The sequence below is a fragment of the Pezoporus wallicus genome, unplaced genomic scaffold (genome assembly GCF_028554395.1).
Source record: "Pezoporus wallicus isolate ANWC-B61680 ecotype Strahan unplaced genomic scaffold, APGP_CSIRO_Pwel_v1 contig_7902, whole genome shotgun sequence".
Classification (NCBI taxonomy): Eukaryota; Metazoa; Chordata; class Aves; order Psittaciformes; family Psittacidae; genus Pezoporus; species Pezoporus wallicus.
In genome coordinates, this window is record NW_026641084.1 from 175,624 (window position 1) to 196,473 (window position 20,850).

The window sequence follows — 20,850 nt, forward strand, 5'->3', positions numbered from 1 at the left end:
GAAATAGATGAGTGTCTGCTGGTTAACAGCCCTGTGCATAAATAAAAGCGGTGATGTGGGCAGGGAAGAAGCACGGGTGCCGAGGTTTCCATGGGGCGATGCTTGAACGAAGGAGGCGGCCCCTGGGGGGTCGGGGTCGGGACGGGACAAGGACGGCTACGGTCCCGTTCCCCCCGCAGGACGCGGCCTGAGGGGTGGCGGCGGGCGGAGGGGCAAGGAGGCGGCGCAGGCCTGAGGGAGCTACAGCGGCCCGGCTCCGGTAAGGCTGCTGCCGCCATCAGCGCCCGGCCGCTGTCCCGAGGCTCCCCGCCGAGCCGGTCCCATTGGAGCAGGCGGTGCTGTGCGGGGCGGGGCGGGCAGGGCTGCGCCTCTGCCCGGGGATGCTCCGGGTGCGGGGCGGATCGGCTCGGCTCCTCCCGCTGCCCCGTCTCCTCGGCCACGTCTGAAAGCGGTTCATTGTCTCCGCAGGCAGCTCGGGTCCGCGGCGGTGCCGGGAGGCGGCGGGAAGGCACGGGTAGGCCGGGGGGGGGTTGTTCATCGTCCCGCTAGGCGGGCCGGGCGATGACGGACCGGTTGCTTTGGGTGTCTGATGTCGGTGTTTGTCACCGGTTGCACTGCGTTCAGGAGATGTTTGTGAGCCGCTGGCTGAGCCGGTGAGGTAGCGGTGATACCGGCGCGGCGGTCCCGCACAGCCCGGGCGGGCGCTGCGTGAGGCGCAGTCAGCTCGTGTCTGAGGTAAAGGTGTTCGAAATGTTGGAAATCTGCCTTATTTTTTATTTTCTCCGACACCCCCCCCCCGATTCGGGTTGAATTAGTTTTTGTTGCCGGAGTTAGATGGGGAAATGAGGTGCTCTAGAGAACATTCGGGGGAATCCTTCCCCATTCTCCTGCTGTGTCCCGCCTGTTCCCAGTGGACAGAGAATTTGTTGTTATTTCGTTGTTGCAGCAGTTGCTGTGGTGGGGCACAGGTCGCACCTCAGCCCGTTCGCCCTCGGAGAGTGTGGGGTGTCAGCGAGGTCTCCGATGTGAGCAGCATTCAGTCACTGTCAGCCCCGTTTGGCCATCCTTAAAACCGTAAGTAATAATTCCTAACAAAAGCTGCAGCTGAGCAGACCTCGTTTCTTGAGCGCAGGTAATCGGAATAGCTGAAAACACTTCGTAATCTTCAGGTGCGTTGCATGGAGAAATAGGTGTTGTAGGGACGGCTGTGCCTTCACGTGGCTGTTTGTTCAGGCTGGACAACTCATCCTAGCCCCAAATTATATACATATATAAAAGCCCAGTGCCTTTTTTCTGGTCACATATGAAACCTATGGTATACTTCATTGTGTTATCAAGTCTTTATGTCTGATGATAACCTGGAAGCAACTCTTTCAATCTCATTTTCCACTAGATTGTAAAAGGAAGAATGTTTTAAAAACTGAGCTAACAGTATCAGCTGAAATGCTAATACAATGTTAGAATTCAAAATGACTGATTACAGTAAATATATTGTACTTTCCGTTGCCATTTCACTGTTGTATTTAAAAAAAAAAAGCAGGCTTACTAATATTTTTTTCAATTATTTAGCAATGATCAGCTCTTAGAAATACTTTTAGCTCTTGTTGAAGTATCAGTGGTTATAGAAGGCACTCACTGAACTCTTCTTTCCTCATTCGAAGTCCAACCTACATATTGTTGGCTTTTGCCCTGTGCAGATGTGTCATTTCTAGCTGTGCAGGAGCAGTGAAAACTGACATTTTGTCAGCTGGGTGATTTATATCAAGAACTACTAGAAATACTGCTGTGCGTTTTTCTTGGACCAGCTTTGTCACGTTCCTGTGTTTCAGTTTTTTCAGCAGCAAGCTATGTTTGTAATGTTAGCTCATAGCAGCCAGTCTGGTGGTGTTTGCATTGGTGTGATGTCTTAGAGGTGAAGTACGTAGTGAGTAAATGTCTCCATGAGGTATAGTAGGCCTTTAGGTGGTCTTTGATCTGTTTATCACACCATGCACAAACATTTTCCTATTAATTCTATAAAATGCATGATTCCATTTACTGTTACAATTTTTTTCACAGGCAGTACTGAGGTATTTTGCTGAATTATAAGTACATAAATGATACTTATATCTAGCTGATATGGTTGCTCTGAAAGTCAGCATTTAGTATATGACAGGCATACAGGACAAAATCATTTTTGGCGAGCAAGAGGTTGAACACAGTACATCATTAGGCTATCATTTTTCAGTAGAAGAGATCAGTCTGGGAAATTATGTATGCATTTTTGCATTTTGTGGGAATTGAAGTATTTTCTGCCTAAAGAGTTTGGCTTTAAAGTGTTGCATAAACTGTTTTAAATGAAAGTGTGCTGGAAACTCTCTCAGATACAAAATGGCTGGAGAAGACTTTGACAAAGACTGCTAAGATTCAGTTGCCCAGAAGTCACTTTAGGGGACAAGATACTTGTACTTCCTCTCTCAGTTGTTCTGCTTTCTTCCAGCCATATTTTTCAGTCTTCCAGAAACCGATCCAGACCCATTTGTTCCAAGGGAGTCTTTCATCTCAGCCTTTTGTCCCAGGCTCAGAGCAAGCCCATGTTTCTCTGCAGCTCTAATGTGGGGCACTTTCTTGCTATCTTTCTATAGTTCTAGTATTCCAGAAAAAATGAGCAGTGTAACAGGAGGGTCTTTTTTTTAGCTATAAAGTTAATTTACTAGGTCTCTTCAGGTTGAATTCTGTACTGAAATGAAGTTCACTGAGCAACTGTGCTCCTTACAGTGCTGACCTGCAAAGGTTTGATTACTGAATTCCAGCATTACTTATCTTACATGACAAAAGAGTAAAAATGAAAGCAAGAGCCAAACAATCATCCACTGCACAATTTAGTTATTTCCTCCTCCATTCGTTTCTACAATTCTGGGTCTGAAAAGTGCTCTGTTTAGAAAACAAGCTGTCTGGGATCAATACTACCACTCACTGTGTGTTTAGCCTGCCTGGTAAAACTGGATAGCTTTCTGTAATGGATCTTAGTTTCAGGAAGCAGTGGTAGATGCTAGTGGCCCTGCAGCTCAGGATTCTGTCAGAGCCAGTTTAAGTGATGAAGAAAATCATTGCTCTGTTAGCCACTTTGTATAACTCATTTCCTTTCCACAATATGTAAGAATAGTTATTCTGGGACAGAGCCAGGATTCATCTCATCCAGGGTCTTGTTTCCATTAGTAGCCATTAGCAGACAAGCCCAGTGACTGGCTTGACTCAGGACTCTCAGATAAACCATATATACAGATTTTCAGATCACATTTTGAACATTTTCATAGGCTTGTGAAGAGATGGTTCTGCCTAAAGCTTTTGTTAGAATGAGATTTTTGGTCATTTTGCTGTTTGCCAGAGCTCTCCCTGCCAAAATATTATCACAACAAAAGTAATACTACTCTCAAAGAAAAGGAATACCACTGTGATTGTTATTAAAATCGTTTATGCTTAGCAGTATTCATTAAGTACAAAAGCTTGTATTGTGGTACTACCAAATACTGCAATACTTCAGGTGTCTCAGGTGAGAGATGCAGAAGGCGTTGGAGTGCTCTATGCTTGGCATCCCTCACAGTCTGTTTTTCTGCCTCTGTAGCCCCCTTGACACTTCTGGTCAGTCTGATTTCATGAGTCAACAAGGAGGTAGGTGCCTGCTGGAAGTTCTGTCTCTGAGGTGGCAGTTGACAGCTGAAGATGTACTCAAGCTGGATGTCTGGCTGTCCTGGTGCTTCTCCCTTTCAGTCAGCAGTCCTGCTCGAGTAAAGGCAGGGGCAGCACAAGAAAGCTGTGCTGGGAAGCAGAGAAGGAGGAAGAGGGACGGGAACAAGCCCCTTTCTAGCTCCCCTGGGGTCCCCACGTTCCCACGCTCAGTTGTCGGAGGAGAAGGAGCACACTAGCAGAGAAAGAGGAGAGGCAATGCAAAGCAATGGCCAGACTAGTAACTGGTGCAGTTTTGGCATCTTGCCTTTCTGTGTGGAAAGAGCTTGCCTCGCAGCACCCTCTGGCGGGCCCTGCGATGAAGTAAATGGAGGATCAGAAGCAGGCTGTATTGTAAGGTGCTTTCCCTCACAATTAGAATAATGGAATCGTTTAGGTTGGAAAAGACCATCCAGTCCAACATCGCCTGGCAGTTAACCCAGCACTGCCAAGGTGATGATATAATGTAATCTGTAGATTTATATATATATAAATATATAATTTCATGAGACGGTGATTTTTCAGGGTGTTCAAGATCTGCTTTCTGCCTGCCACCATTTGTCAAAAATCCTGAAGGAGCTTGGTGGGTTATAAAGCTGCACATTAAAGGAGTGAGAGTTTAATGTGGGCAGAAAACACCTTATCTGCAGAATGCAACTGCAGATGGTAAAAGGGTATTTACTTGCAAAGAGAATTATAGTGCCCAGTGTGAGAAATGCAGAAATTAAAGGTACTGTTTACAGAGAAAAAACAGTGAACTGGATGTGTGTTTGGCCTCATGCACTGGAAACTGCCCCAGAGAATACTCTTACAGATGCTGCATTTTATTGTGTAATTACTCATTTCTGTGTGGTGACTACGTGCATGCATATTCCTTAGACACATCACAACTCACCTGAAAGCACAGAAGATGAATTTTAAATACTGAAAATGAAAATCTGCTTAGTGCTTTATTTTGGTATCACAATCTTTCTTGCAGTTTATATCATACTAAAGAGTAGGGAAATACTTTGGCTGCAGTCATTTTGCATATTATTTGTACTGCTTACAGTGGGTGGACTAGTTCAGACACAAATTATGAACTAATAGTTATGCTGTCTCTGTTTTTGTTGGCACAGTACTGTCTGCAGCAGTACTTGGGTGGGAATCAGAGTGAGGAGAGGTCAGAGAGGCAGTCAACACAGATTTGAGTTTAAAACCCCAGCTTTTTGTTTGACATCTACATGTTTTTATTCCTTACTCCCTCATCCCTTGCTGATAAGGTATAAAGACCAGTTAGTATTTTATTTCTGCTGTGGTCTTCATTAGGGTGGAGCAGCAGTTCTGTGTAGTTAGAACAGAAACACATTAATTCGTTAGAAAGTATCACTGTGTCTCTAAAAGGTATGTAATAGGCCAGACTGTCAGGAGCTACAGGACGCAGCCAGTACAGAAAATGCCTGACTTTTGCAGAGACTTGACGTAGTTCTGGCTGCCTGTCTTTCAGGTGTAGGAACTGTTTCAGGAAAACTTGAACTAGCAAAAGCAGCTGCTCTTCTGTGTTAACTTGGGTTCTTTCCTCACCTCTGTTGAAGTGTCAGTGCAGACTGCTGGGTTGCTGATAGTCGCCACTGCGTTGAGAAAACTTATAAATGCTTCTGGTGGCATAATATGCAAAAAATAGTATTTGAATAAAGCAGATTTTACCTATGAAGAATTGAATTGAATTAATTCAGCCATACTGAATTAAACTGGATGTTTATCTACCTGTTCTTGTGCCCAACAGTAGCAGGTATTGCATTGCTAGGCAAAATGTTAAATAATAAAGGATGTGTTTTCTCCGAGTAGACCTCCCAGATGCAGGCAGACACCTCCGGCTGTCTACAGTCAAGGGAGTTGCTAAACCACCAGTTGGAGCCTCGTCTTTGCTTTCACAGCCTTGTGGAGGTTCTCTTCCATTAATTACTTTCAGTGGATATAATAATTTGTTGAACTCTTGTATAGTCTTGCTGCCACAGCATTTTGAGGTAGAGTTTCACATTTTTTATAATGCAGTGTACAGAAAGCTTTTGTCATGAGTGATCATTTAATTGAATTCTCCCAATTTTCCTGTTTTGAGCAGTTGTGAGAAAGTGTTTTTGCAGATACTCTGTCCAGGCCAGCTGTGACCTGTTCAGGAAGCATTTCTTCCAGGCTGAGGAACTTCAGTATTCCTTTTACAAAAGTAATTGACTGTCATTTTGATTAATCTTTGTACTTGACTGTATTCTGCTATATTGTCTTGAAGGATTATCATGGGCAAATTAGCATGCAAAATATGATGCTCTAAAAACAGTCATTGGTCCCGGAGAGAGTCAGGAGTCATTGGGATCTGAGTCAGGAGATCTTCGCATTAGGCCAAGGGGCCAGTGGTTCCATAGTTAACATTTTATGGTTTAGTGCAGGGTATCAGACTACACCCGTCATTCTTCAGTTCCCTTTTGAGTACAGCTATCATACTGATTGTGCAGCAAATACAAAAGCCAACTCACAGTGTGTTTGGTCCACAGACACCTTGCCTCCCCATCCCATTGCCAAAAATTGGCAGCATTATTTGTTTGCAGGCCAAACATTAATACCAGAGTAGAGAGACTGTGCTACTCTTTCCATACTTGTCTGCCTGGATATATTAGTGGGCATTTCAGTGAATATAGTGACATCTGGGTCTAGTAAAAGGTCTGTTTTTTTGTGGCTTTAAATTTGCTTATGAGCCCGGCCCTGAGAAAATAAGGTTATTTATGAGCACTCTGTTACATTTTGTCTCATCTTGCTATTTAAAACCCAAGCCTGTTGAAGTGAGAACAATCAGGTTACTGTGCAAAGGAGCTGGCACGGGGCAGCAGGATGAGCGGACAGTGGGGTGGATTGCAGCCTGGCTGAAGGCCAGGCCCACAGGCTGGCGGTCAGTGGAATGAAGTCTAGTTGAGGGCCAGTAACTAGCAGTGTACCCCAGAGGTCAGTGCAGAATCCAAACCTGCCCTCACTAACAAAATGGATGATGGCGAAGAGTGTACCTTCAGCAAGTTTGCTGAGGATAGGAAACTGGGAGGAGCGGCTGATACTGGGAGATCTCACCAATGTTTATAAATATCTGAAGGGAGAGTGTAAAGAAAATGGAGTGAGGCTGCTTTCAGTGGTGCCCAGTGACAGGACAACAGGTGATGGGCACAAACTGAAGCACAGAAAGCTCCCTCTGAGCATCAGGAAACACTTCTCACTGTGCAGGTGATGGAGCACTGACAGTGGCTGCCCAGGGAAGTTGTGTAGTCTCCCAGGTTGGAGATGCTCCAGAGCCATCTGGACACTGTTCTGGGCTGGATGTAGGTTGATGAGAATGTAGAGAAAAGGGCCTTGCCTCACCAGGCAACACCACCACTAAATCCTCAGTGATAAACATAGTTTTAGAAATTACTAAATACTGTTGCTAAGCTACAGACACAGATTGTATGGTGAAGCCAGGAACATAAAACAGTAAAGAGGCATTTTTAACTGAGTGGCTATAAACTGGAGTGGATGTGAGGAATATACAGATCTTTGAATCCAGAGAAGAGCAGTGAAGCTGGTGAAGGGTCTCGAGAACAAGTGCAGTGAGGAGCAGCTGAGGGAACTGGGCTTGTTTAGCCGGGAGAAAAGGAGGCTGAGGGGATACCTTATCACTCTCTGCAGCTACCTGAAAGGAGGTTGCAGGGCGGTGGAGTCAGTCTCTCCTCCCAAATAACAAGTGATAGGATGAGAGGAAATAGCCTCAAGTTGTGCCAGGGAAGGTTTAGACTGAATATTAGGAACAATTTCTTCACCAAAAGGTTATCAAACATTGGAACAGGCTGCCCAGGGACGTGGTTGAACCACCACCCCTGGGGGTGGTTAAAAGACATGGTGTAGACATGGTGCACAGGGACATGGTTTAGTCCTGGGTTAACAGCTGGACTTGACCTTAAAGGCTTTTTCAAACCAAAATGACTGTGTCTTGGGAGAAAAGTGTCTGCAAGCAAACTAATACCTTACTCATTTGCCATACCCTCCTTACGAGATACTGTATGATACCAAAGGTGGATGTCTTTATTGACTCCTTTTTCCTACTCAGCTCATATTTCTGCTGTTTTTCTTGGCTTTTAAATAAAAGTTTAGTAGCAAAACTGTGTTAATTTAAGGTAGAATGCATTTCTTGATATAGTGAAGAAGCATTTGCGCAGTGGAAGGAGCCAAATCTGCCCATTTCTACTATCTCTTTCAATTGACCATTTATTTCAACTTTTGGTACTAATTAATAGTCTTTTTCATGTTTCCTTGAGCTAGCACTAAGAACTTAATGTATGTATTATGTCAAATCAGTGTGTATCTATATTCACTAGTCTGCATTATTTACTTTCAAGAATTCAGTGTGTTGATACCTGTTGACATCTTCAGTGTAACAATAAAAATATTGCCTAAATGCAGCTAGATAGCAAATGCTTATATGTAAAACTCTTGAGATGATCTGCATGCACGAGGATTCTTATCATCCTAATACCGTGCCTGCTAACATACACTGACTGCTTACAAGTGGACTCTGCAAAAGTGAGAGCACAAAGGGGTAGGTGCCAAAAACCTCCAGTATGAGATCATGAGGAGTGCATGTGGCTTGAACTTTGACTTCCAAGTAAAACAGAAGTCCACTTGTGGGCAACATGCCTAAAATTTTCCAGGAGTTACATGCAGATTAATTGTAACTCACAAATGGATAACTTCTTAAATGCAAACTCAGAGTATTCAGTCATGGGGTATCTGCACTCCAGTCCAAAGGCATGCCAGCTTCATTATTTTAGTAGTCACAGTTACTGCCTTTCCTGTCTACTCCTGTGAAGGGATAGAAGCCCTCGCAGACAGAAATGGAAATACTGTGGAATGATTCAGAAAGATTTTTTTCCCCTCAGCAGTGTTTACCAGAATTCAAGTTGAGGGCTTTGTGTATTCTGTAAATTTTTACTTCTCCAGTAGTTGAGCTGCATCAACTCAAGGTTTCCTTCAGCATCAAGCACATGCTCCAAAAGAATTTCTGCTGTGATTTTGCTGTCACACACTACTTTCTTGCAGCTTCTGATACCTGTCACCTGCAAATGATCATCTCTCAGTGTCACTGGTTGAGGAAGCAAAGACTGCCTAATGCATATTTGAAAGAAGGTTTTGCTAATGCAAGAGCTTGTACTGTGTAAATTGTGACATTATTATGTGCCATAGGGGCAATGGTTCACATGCATTTTCCTTTTCTTTTTCAGCTTTTGTAATTGCTTTTCCTTGGTGAGAATGGCAAGGATTCGGATTCCTAGCACAATTGTTATAATTTTTGTTGCGGTTCAGACTGGATTCTTACTCTTCATGTATGCCCGGTATAGTAGCTTCATGACTCAGCCCGAGGAGAAACCATCTCAAGTCCACATCCTCATTCTCTCTTCTTGGCGGTCAGGATCTTCTTTTGTTGGTCAACTTTTCAGCCAGCACCCCAGTGTCTTCTACCTGATGGAGCCTGCATGGCACGTGTGGGTTACAATGTACCAGAGCAGTGCCAAGGTCTTGCACATGGCAGTGCGGGACCTTGTCAGGTCGGTTTTTCTGTGTGACATGTCTGTGTTTGATGCTTACATGCCTTGGAAAAGAAACTTATCTGATCTTTTCCAGTGGGCAGTGAGTCGGGCTCTGTGTTCAGCTCCTGCCTGTGACTCCTTTCAGCGTACTGACATAACCAGTGAAATGGCATGCAAGACTCTTTGTGGACGGTACCCATTCAGCAAGGTGGAGGAAGCCTGTAAAACCTACAGTCATGTTGTCATCAAGGAGGTTCGATTCTTTGACTTGAAGGTCCTCTACCCCCTTCTCACTGATCCGTCCCTGAATCTCAAAATCATTCACTTGGTCCGTGACCCCAGGGCAGTCGTCAAGTCACGGGAACAATCGGTCAAAGCATTAGCCCGTGACAACGGGATCGTTTTGAGCACCAATGGCACCAAAGTGGAAGACAGCAAATACAAAGTAATGCAAGAGATCTGTAGAAGTCATGTTCAGATTTATGAAACAGCTACTCTAAAACCACCCCATTTCCTTAAAGATCGCTATTTAATGATCCGTTTCGAAGACCTGGTAAGGGATCCATTATCAGAAATCTCAGAAATGTATAAATTTGCTGATCTTAGTTTGACCCCTATGCTCAAAAGCTGGATCCATAATATCACACATGGACAGGGACCAGGAAAGAAAAAAGAAGCCTTCAAAATCACATCTCGAGATGCAGTTAGTGTTTCACAGGCCTGGAGAAATGCTCTTTCCTTCCAGAAAATTAAGCAAATACAGGAAGTTTGCAGAGGTGCTATAAACATGCTTGGCTATCAGCTGGTAGATTCAGAAAAAGAGCAGAAAGATCTGTCACTGGATTTAGTGCTGCCAAGAAGACAGAATCAATTCAGTTGGTCATCATTTAATCCAAAGCACTGAGACATGATTTCTGAGATTGGGGTTGGGGAGTGGTGTGTAGATGGTTGCGTATCTGTCTACTATGCAGCATAGAGGTTATTTGAAAATCCTTGGCTGATAAGTTTAACTATCTTCCCATCTGCTGTTTTTCCATAATGGAAGGAGGTCTTTACCCTGAGTTTCTTACACTGAAAAACCCAAAACCAAAAAAAGGCATGAGAAATACTGCGGATACTTGTCAGATTGCACATTTACAGCTGAGCTGTGCTGTTCTCAGCATTGTTTTTAAAATATAATTTAAGTTCATTCTATTAAAAGATGAATTATCAAAGATGACTTTGTTCATTGATAATAGTTTTCTGTTTTCATGCTTTAAATACTTAAGAATTTCAGTTCTTAATGTGTATAAATAACAAAGTAGGAACTAAATTCCTTCTGTTTCTTTTAGAATCATCTGACTCTTTTCCTTTGCTTTAAAGTTGTTGTGAAGAACTTTTCAGACTTCTCTTGATGTTTTAAATTTTAACATAATTTTAATATTTTAATTATGGAGAACTTTTATTAAAGTTTTCTAAGAGCTAGGACAACTGCAGCAGTTCTGTTGTAAAAGGCTTATGCAGGAGCTTCATTTATTGATAGATTTCTTTTCCATGGAAAAGCAAAGTTTGCACTGAGATAGTTGATGGTGATGTTGGCATGGAATGCAGAAAGCAAAAAAGATGGAGAAACTTCGAGTGGAATCACTGTAGAAATAGCTTGTTAATGCTGCCCCAGTCGTGCATTCTAATGCTGTGACATGGAGTAGGCACACGCTTGGTCATGCAGCATGATTCATACCATTACCCTCTCTGTTTAGAGAAACAGGTTGTTTATGAAGATCACTGAGAATTTTGAGGTACCCTGGAAATACTTGTATTGATTATACTGCTGTATGGAAGCTATCAGTTCAAACAGTTGTTGTAGAGAGACAGATGCTTGTGTAAGAGGGCTTTGTGTGGTTTTAACTTTTTTTTTAATCCAGCATATCTCAGGATGGATAGTGCATGTTTGATTGATACCAGATAATCCTTTTAGGACTACTTGAATGCTGTGCTGTAGCTCGTATATGGTGTGCACAAAAATTCTTCAGTGCCACCACTTTAACCTGCTGTAGGAGGTGGATGCTCTTAGCGCTGCGAGGCAGGCCCATCAGTGCTGTGTCTTCTTGGGGGCATTCCTGTTGATGGGGATTTTTCCTAAGTGTTCCCAGAGCTACAATGGGGCTTGTGGAGTCATATTTTTTTCTGGCTGACTTTTCCAGGGACTAGGAGGTTGTGCTAGTATTTCTCATGCATTCTTCAGTTCTTTGGGGGCCATTTGCTTACTCAGATTACTTGGGGCTTCTTCCCTGTGTCAGGGAATATGGAATTCTGTGGTGGTAAGGGTACCCCACTGCTGTATGTAGCACAAGAGTCTCTTGGGCTCCCCTGTGCAAGAGAGGCATGAACAGACTGGAGAGAATGCAGCGAAGGGCTGCCGAAATGACGAAGGGATGGAGCAGCTCTCGCATGACAAGAGCCCAAGAGCGCTGGGGCTGTTGAGCTGGAGAGGAGGCAGCTTGGGCTGGCGTGGGGAGAACATCCTGCCCATGTGTGTGAGCAGCTGACGAGCCAGGCCCTGGCGCGGTGCTGCGGTGGTAGCAGATGATGGCCTGGAAGTCTGCAAGCCCTTCGCTTTCATTCTCTTGCCTGTGCTGATGAACAAGTGGGCAGGTGAGAGGCCTGCTTGTGCTCCCTTTCTGTGGTAAGTGTTCTTCATGCCAAGTAAGGCAAGCAAGCACTTCTAACACTGTCTGTGCTGCAGTTTCCCTGAGGAGGATCATCTGCCAAAGGCTGAAGACAGCCAGGTGCCTGAGTGCTTAGGCATTAGAAATGTCCACAGTGGACTAGAAGTGTCCACAATGTGGTTAACTGGATAAAATCAAGTCTACTTTGCATCCTATTTCCCCACGGTAGTGTTTTAACCTTCACTCTGGACACTGCCCCACCTTCTGGATAGCCCCGGTAACTCCCATGGTCGCGGGTCCTGCACTGAAGCTGCTGCTCACACGGGGACAGGCAGGTCTGGTGCAAGAGCAGGGTACCACGGTTCCATGTATTGCTTCTTGCATATGGTCACATTTGAACGGTGGCTGAAACCAGGCTTATAAACAGCAACTGTAAAGTGTTTGTGACGTGTCTCCCAGTTCTGCCACACTCACAAATGAAGTGTTTTAAGCTGTAGGCAGAAATACCTTGGTTTCACTGTTTTCCTGCTCCCCCATGTTGTATCTTGTGTAAAACTGAGGGTCTGGAGGTTTGCTTGTGCAGTTTTTTGTTTAGAATTTCTTGGTGAGATGTTCTCACTCAGGTGTTGTGGTTTTCTTGTTAGTTTTGTGGGATTTGGTATTCATCAGTCAGGATTTACAGTTTACTACTCAAGGCGTAGGTTTTTAAATCTAACGTTAAATCTAACGTTACCCAAGGCCAGAGCCTTGGGTAACGTGGTCTAGTGTGAGGCGTCCTTGCCCATGCCAAGGGGGTTGGAAGTGTATGATCATAAAGTCCTTTGAACCCAAACAACTCTATGATTCTATGATAAGTTGTAAAGCCCCAGCAAGCATTTGGGTTCTGATATTTGCAGTTTTTCAGCTAGAGTTTAGGGTTTATAGCTTATTGTTAAATAGGTCTAAGTCCTGAGATAAAAAGCTTTGGGCTATTTATAGAATCATAGTGTTACAGAATAGTTAGGGTTGGAAAGGACCTTAAGATCATCCAGCTCCAACCCCCCTGCCATGGCCAGAGACACCCTCACACTAAACTATGCCACCAAAGGCTCAGTCCAACCTGGCTCTGAACACTGCCAGGGAGGGAGCATTCACAACTTCCCTGGGCAACCCATTCCAGTGCCTCACCACCCTCACAGTAAAGAACTTCCTCCTTATATCCAATCTAAACTTCCCCTGTTTAAGTTTTAACCTGTTACCCCTTGTCCTGTCACTACAGTCCCTAATGAAGAGTCCCTCCCCAGCATCCCTATAGCCCCCCTTCAGATACTGGAAGGCTGCTATGAGGTCTCCACGCAGCCTTCTCTTCTCCAGGCTGAACAGCCCCAGCTTTCTCAGGCTGTCTTCATACAGGAGGTGCTCCAGTCCCCTGATCATCCTCGTGGCCTCCTCTGGACTTGTTCCAACAGTTCCATGTCCTTTTTATGTTGAGGACACCAGAACTGCACACAATGCTCCAGGTGAGGTCTCACAAGAGCAGAGTAGAGGGGCAGGATCACCTCCTTCTACCTGCTGGTCACGCTCCTTTTGATGCGGCCCAGGATACGGTTGCTTTCTGGGCTGTGAGCACACACTGAAGCCGGCTCATGTTCATTTTCTCATCAACCAACACCCCCAAGTCCTTCTCCGCAGGGCTGCTCTGAATCTCTCCTCTGCCCAACCTGTAGCTGTGCCTGGGGTGGCCCTGACCCAGGTGTAGGACCTTGTACTTGGCATGGTTAAACTTCATAAGGTTGGCTTTGCCCAGCTCACAAGTGTGTCCAGGTCCCTCTGGATTGCATCCCTTATCTCCAGCATGTCGACTGCACCACACAGCTTGGTGTCATCGGCAAACTTGCTGAAGGCGCATCAGTCCCACTGTCCATGTCAGCGACAAAGATGTTGAACAAGACCAGTGCCAACACTGACCCCTCAAGGATGCCACTCATCACTGGTCTCCATTTGGACATTGAGCTGTTGACTGCAACTCTGTATGTGGCTATCCCTGAAAGGCACTCAAACTCCACAAGGTATTGATTATACTTTCACTTATTGAACTTAACACCAAAAGGAAAAAGAGGTTAGGATGGATAGTTCTGTGTCCTTCAGATGCTGGGAACTCCGATTTTCACAGAACCAGAGTGACCTTAAGCCAAGACATAGCATATCATGCAGATCCTCTCTGTAGGGAGGTTCCACCAGTGTCTCAGTCTTTAGAGCTCTTACATGATTTTCTTAGAAGAAAATTATTCTATTTTTCATTTCCGTCATCAGAGGAAAGGATGTCCATGTGGGAACCTGCTGCTTCACTTTACGATCAAGATGTGTAGGTGCTCTCTCTAGTCAGCAGTGCCAAGTGGGAGCTGCCTACAGACTCCTTTTTTACAGTTAGCCAACCAAGTTTATTTTGTTAGCAGGGGATATGCACAACACAGGCTGGGAGGTGAAGTTATACATGCAGAAGTTATACATGAAGTTATACTGCACCTTCTCAGGTTAAGTGGATCACTAGCCCCTTGATCATACTTCAGGTTAGGATTACTAGTGTAACCTTCCCACTACCCCTCATGCAGCTCTGTGCTGTAATGGGAGTTTGGGGATGGAAAGCCCCAGGTGAAGCCAGTGGGGCTGACGGCCCCTCTACATCCAATGTAGTACAGCTGAGCAGGGGGTGTGCAGCTTTGGGGGGCTGTGCAAGGGCCTGTCTGGGACAATGGATCTGCTGCCGAGCCCTGCCTGCTGGGACCAGAACCGACCACAACTGCAGAGAAGGTGAGCTGGGACAAGGGGTCCCCGCAACGGGAATGTCCTGGGAGTGTGACACCAGCGGTGGAGGCCATGGATGGTGGAGCAGTGCTGGGTGAGAGCTGGTCTGGAGCCGTGGAAGGTGTGCACTGGAGAGGTGTTCCATGGCTCGCCTAGAGCAGCTAGGTTCAGCCCCTGCTCTACCCCAGGCACCCCTTCCCTGCAGCTCTTTGGCACTGCCCTACCTGAACTGCCACAGGGCTCTGCCCCATGTCCCTCTCCTAGCATGAGTAATTAGTAGTAACAATTGACATCAAGTAGGTAAAAGATAAATGAATCCCATTGGGAGTAACGGGATCCCGTTAGGGATCTAGCAACAATAAGACCTGTACACATAAAGAATGGCACAGCCTTAGTTAAACTAATCAAGTGCAAAATGGTCTAAAATCCTTGTGCATCTGTAAGAATAGTATTCTTTATAATTGTATTTTCTTTGTATTTAATTACTTCCCCTTTAAAGCAATGATAATTTTCAAACAATAACAAGAGGTGCAAAATAATAAGACAGTACTTCAAATGAAAATGATTAGATGCACAGCAGGTTTCAACCGTACGTTTTTAGTACTTTACAATGTAAATTTTCAGAAACACAAAGCAGATTAATAAGAAGAAGGGTTAGCATATATTACATTACGTGACAAATCTTCCCAATCCTCATGTCATAATGTTTGAGACTCTTCACAACATCCAACAGTGCTAAGGTTTCAAAGGCGTATCAAAGCCATTGATGTGAAAAGACTGAGAATGAAAAAATGAATCAATAAATGTGTTGGGCAAATGTTTAACCTTTAAGTTTGGTTTGCGTTCACATCCTGAACTAACATCGTTACAGACACTTAAACATTTGTCAGTGTTAAACATGTGTTTACTGAGTAATTATATTTGACATCAGGAAGTTTGCAAAACTCTGTATTCCTTCTGTGTTATGGTATGTGCCCTTCTGTGTGAAAGTTTTCTGAATGTCATGTTGAGTAATTTATTAATTTCCAGCTTCTTTCTAACGTGCCTGAGGTGGCTGCTTTAGAAGATATTTTTTTTTTCAAATATCTTTATATTATTAATATATCTTAACATAATTATAAAGATAAAATAACATATCTTTTAAATATCTTTAGAAGCTATTTCTAATAACTTCTTGCATTTAAATATATTGATGGTATTTCCATACATCCCACTATCTTGCAGTTTCCAGTAGGCCAACCGATTAAGGTGTTAATAAACTGCATGACCAAGTGAGTTTTTTAGTGTAGCTATAATTGTGCATTTTAAATTGTCAGTTTGTTTGCTTTGAGATTTCCCCTCTGTACAGGATTACCTTTGTTCAAAACATACCGTGCAAGTCACTGATTAACAGGGGTTAGCGGATAGCTCATTGCGTTATGGAATTTTGATGTTGCACCTGTCCTCATCAGTGAGTGAAGAAAAGAGGAAGTTTCTAAATGCTGCTCTTTCATCCTTTGCCAGGGCAGGCTTTAGCAGGACTGGGAGAAGGGCTGTTGCTGGCCACAGTGAGCTGGTCCCCGGCTCAGCTGAAGGTGGTGCAGGGCCACTGGGACTCCTTCCCTGCCCCGCAGGCAGCACCATGGGGCTTTGCTCCTCACTGCATGCCAGCCTCTGGGCAAAGCTCAGGTTTTTGCCCCTGCCCCACAGAAGAGGTGTCCCAGAATCACAGATGTTAGTGGTTTTGGTGATATGTGGCTTTTCATATTTTTTGATGTTTCTCTTCATGCATTAAATGCAGAAAACAGGTCAGCTACTTTCTGTTCAAAACAGGAATCATAGAATGGTTTGGGTTGGGAAGGACCTTAAGATCATCCAGCTCCAACCCCCCTGCCAATGGGCAGGGACACCTCTCACTAAACCATGTCACTCAAGGCTTCATCCAACCCGGCCTTGAACACTGCCAGAGATGAGCATTCACAACTACCTTGCACAACCCATGCCAGTGCCTTGCCACCACTCACCAGTGGTGAGTGAGGCACTGGAAAGAACAAGAAAGAACTTCTTCCTTATGTCTAACCTAAACTTGCTTGACTATGCAAAAACATCAAATATAACAATGACTTTCACACAAAGAGCTGAAGGGAGGAGCAGAGTGGGGTTGGGGCTTTATATTAACAGCTGGATGTTGGTTTTCAGATGTTTTACTTGTGGGAGGTGTGGGACTTTAAGCAAAACTACTTGAAAAAATCCAGGGTTGGGAAAGAGATTTTGATTGACACCCTAGAAGGGACCCAAATTCACTTCTTAAGAAAAAAACGAAGAATACCCCACCTTGATTGCATACCCAATGAAGTAGCAATTCTTTGTACTGTTGAGACAAAAACATCTCTGAATAAATCATAGAATCACAGAATAGTCAGGGTTGGAAAGGACCTTAAGATCATCCAGTTCCAGCCCCGCTGCCATGGGCAGGGACACCTCACACTAAACCATGTCACCCAAGGCTCTGTCCAACCTGGCCTTGAACACCGCCAGGGATGGAGCATTCACAGCTTCCTTAGGCAACCCATTCCAGTGCCTCACCACCCTCACAGTAAAGAACTTCTTCCTTATATCCAATCTAAACTTCCCCTATTTCAGTTTGAACCCATCACCCCTTGTCCTGTCACTACAGTCCCTAATGAAGAGTCCAAGTACAGAGAAAGTTTCCTGGTTATCTCCCTTGTGGAACAATAGTTGAGAAAAGAGCTCATGCCACAGAAGGTCTGTAACTCAGTAACATTTATTGTTAAACCAGTGAAAGGGTACCTGTAAAAACCCATTAGAGTTGTGCAGCACGTCACCAGGAGCTATGTATACTAGAAAAAAGGCTAGGAAATCTAACCTTGTTGTCTCTCCCAGTGTAAAGCGGGAACCTGTTTGAATGTGAACCCTTAAAGCAGCACTGGTGTTACCAATAAAAATATGACTCACTCTCTGCATACTGTTCTAAAAACTGTAGACAAAAACATTTTAAATTGTTCTCAATGTCAGTGGTTTTCAGAATGCAGAGAGAGGAACAGACGACAATGTCAATGCCACCAACGACACTGTTTCTGAATAGTTGCACAAGGTCACAGCTGTTTTTTCGCAAGGAGGGACCTGACTGCTCAAGTGCTTTACTCACGTACCTCTGCTTTGGACTTGAGTAACAAATTCCTCTCGCAGGGGAAGCTGTTTGAGGTTTGTTTTTCTCTAGTGCCACAAGGCCTGTGCTGTGAACTCCTGCTCCGTAGCTGTCCTCGTTTCCAATCGCACCTCTTCTCACGCAGATGCACCTGAGCAAGTCTTCAGCAGGGGCCTAAGGCAGAAGTAAACAATCCAAATGTCTAGAGCCTGAAAAGCAGTGACAAAGAGGAGAGAGAGCTCCACACAGAGGTGAGAGGGGACCAAAAAAAAAGCTTCACAGTGAGACAAGAGGGGGCGTAAAATTACAAAATGGAATATATAAACCTTTAGAATCAGTTCTAAGTAATGTTCAGTTTGGTGGCTGTGTAACAGTAGCAATGGAGAATTACTGAGGTGCATGATACACACAAAAAATAGAGTACAGCTAGAGAACACACTGAGAACTCTTGTACAAGATAAACCATTGTAGTTGATGTAGCTTTAGGCCCTTATGACCTTAGTACAAAATGAATGCAAGAAAAATAGCCTAGAACAGGACGCAAGGCTAAGGAGTATCTGGGAATAGCAGGTGTCCGGGATGGGTTGCAGTTAAACTAACTGATAAGTAGGAGGACAGGAGGATTGTTATGCCTGTGGTGTTAATGAACCAATTAAGCTGGTATAAGCATCTACTGTGTGCTTTGAAGGCTGCCAGAACTGATGAAGATTGTTGGAAGAAGTAAACGACCCTCACGGCCCACCACCTCAATTCTGTACGCATGTGGGGAACTTTCTGGAAAATGATGTAATCCATACGTAGCCTCATGAATATGTATGTATGCCCAGGGACTACATAAGGCCGGCTTGTGCAGCAATACGGGGACACGCGTTAGGAGGAGCTGTTTTCCGTGTCTTCCGGCACCGGAATAAAGAGTACCTGCTTGTCAGCTTGGAAACTGTTGGCGAGTTTGTTCCTGGAGTTTTCCCCGAATCAGCAGCGATCTCACCAGCACCGCTCCAAATAAATTAAAAAATGCCACAGTTACGTCTTTCGTTTTTACAAACAGAAGCGCGCACGCACGTGACAGAGCTCTTACAGTGCATTATAAAACAAAGAATCCACCCTGCGGAGGTCTTAAACGCAGCGAGCTTCTTGGGGCGCAGTTCGCAGGCCCGCTTCGGGGCGGTTGTTGGTTGGTTGGTTTAACACCAGGTAACAACAGACGTAAACCAGCAAACGTCCGCCTGCGATACCGACGAGCGGCGAACGCCAACGGCAGCCGCCGGTGCTGGCAGAGCAGCTCCGGGTTTGCACCCGCACTGTCGGAACGCGCCCGGTTCCCGAGCGCCGGCTGCGGCGCGGCCCGGCCCGGCCCGGCCCGGCCCAGCGCGCCGCTTTGGGGCACGCACCGGAAGGGACGGGACGGGCGCGGCGCCGGCAGGGGCCGCCCGAGCGCCGCCTCCCCGCTGCTGTCGAGCTGAGGGAGCGGGCGGTGGTTGTGGCGCCGGCAGCCGCTACCCGGTGGCCGTTCCCCGGGGCAGCGTTTGCTAGCGGGCCCTGAGGCCGGTCCGGCCGCCTCTCCTCGGCCGGCACCCCGGGACGCTCCGGGGCAGCCCCTTCGGGGGGTCCCTGCAGCGTGTCGCCGGCGCGAAAGAGCCCCGAGCTCCGGTGGCAACGCGCAGCCGGCGGGGCCTGGCCGAGCCGCGGGTCTGGTCTGTGATAGCGGAGGCGCGGTGCTGCGCGTGCCCTCAGGTGGGGCTGAACAGGCAGTGGAGGCCAAGCAGGTAAACAGCAAAGGCTAAACTGAAATGCTTTGTGTAAATATGCAACAAATGTTTGCTCTGGGTTGGGTCCTAGGAGAAGGAAGGAATGGGGGGTGTGCTCCTCAGTAGAAGGCGTGTGGTTAGCACTGTGGAAGGCTGCATGCTGGTGTGAGGGCTCAGTAGATGTCTGTGGGTCTCAGTGCTGTGAAGGCATCGTGTATTTTGCTGTTCCTTCTTAATTTTCAGTGATAAACAGCAGTGGTGAAATGTGCAGTGGGAGAGAGGAATCCCCCTTCCTAATAATAGGGCATTTTGTCACTGAAACGTTCTTTATATGATGTCCTCAGTGTGTATGGTAAGAGTACCCTGTGAGCAGGGGACATGGTGAGACCTGGAACTTAAAACCATTGGCAAACCAGCTACACCAGTTGATGCCTGTGGGGTCAAGCAGAGAATGTGCAAAGTGTGGTGGGCGTCAGGAGGACACATGGGACTGTGCAGAGTGTGGGGGTGTCAGGAGGACACATGGGACTGTGCAGTGTGTGGTGGGTGTCAGGAGGACACATGGGACTGTGCAGAGTGTGGGGGTGTCAGGAGGACACGTGGGGCCGTGCAGTGTGTGGTGGGTGTCAGGAGGACACATGGGACTGTGCAGTGTGTGGTGGGCGTCAGGAGGACACGTGGGGCTGTGCAGAGTGTGGGGGTGTCAGGAGGACACATGGGACTGTGCAGTGTGTGGTGGGTGTCAGGAGGACACATGAGGTTGTGCAGTGTGTGGTGGGTGTCAGGAGGACACATGAGGTTGTGCAGTGTGTGGTGGGTGTCAGGAGGACACATGGGACTGTGCAGTGTGTGGTGGGTGTCAGGAGGACACATGGGACTGTGCAGTGTGTGGTGGGTGTCAGGAGGACACATGAGGTTGTGCAGTGTGTGGTGGGTGTCAGGAGGACACATGGGACTGTGCAGTGTGTGGTGGGTGTCAGGAGGACACATGGGACTGTGCAGTGTGTGGTGGGTGTCAGGAGGACACATGGGGCCGTGCAGTGTGTGGTGGGTGTCAGGAGGACACATGAGGTTGTGCAGTGTGTGGTGGGTGTCAGGAGGACACATGAGGTTGTGCAGTGTGTGGTGGGTGTCAGGAGGACGCATGGGGCTGTGCAGTGTGTGGTGGGTGTCAGGAGGACTCATGGGGCTGTGCAGTGTGTGGTGGGTGTCAGGAGGACACATGAGGTTGTGCAGTG

General features: G+C 46.0%; 1 protein-coding gene across 2 annotated transcripts; it reads left to right on the forward strand.

Moving 5' to 3' along the window:
- Positions 1 to 365: 365 nt before the first annotated feature.
- Positions 366 to 10,500, forward strand: LOC130606029 (carbohydrate sulfotransferase 5-like). 2 transcript variants are annotated; one of them, XM_057421945.1, is made up of 2 exons: positions 366 to 508; positions 8,979 to 10,500. In XM_057421945.1, the coding sequence occupies exon 2, from the start codon at positions 9,007 to 9,009 to the stop codon at positions 10,186 to 10,188; it is 1,182 nt and encodes a 393-aa protein (XP_057277928.1). In that variant the 5' UTR covers positions 366 to 508; positions 8,979 to 9,006; the 3' UTR covers positions 10,189 to 10,500. The 2 variants fall into 2 exon arrangements, with proteins under 2 accessions (XP_057277928.1, XP_057277929.1); XM_057421946.1 differs by lacking the exon at positions 366 to 508 and adding an exon at positions 6,151 to 6,678.
- The last annotated feature ends 10,350 nt before the right edge of the window (positions 10,501 to 20,850 follow it).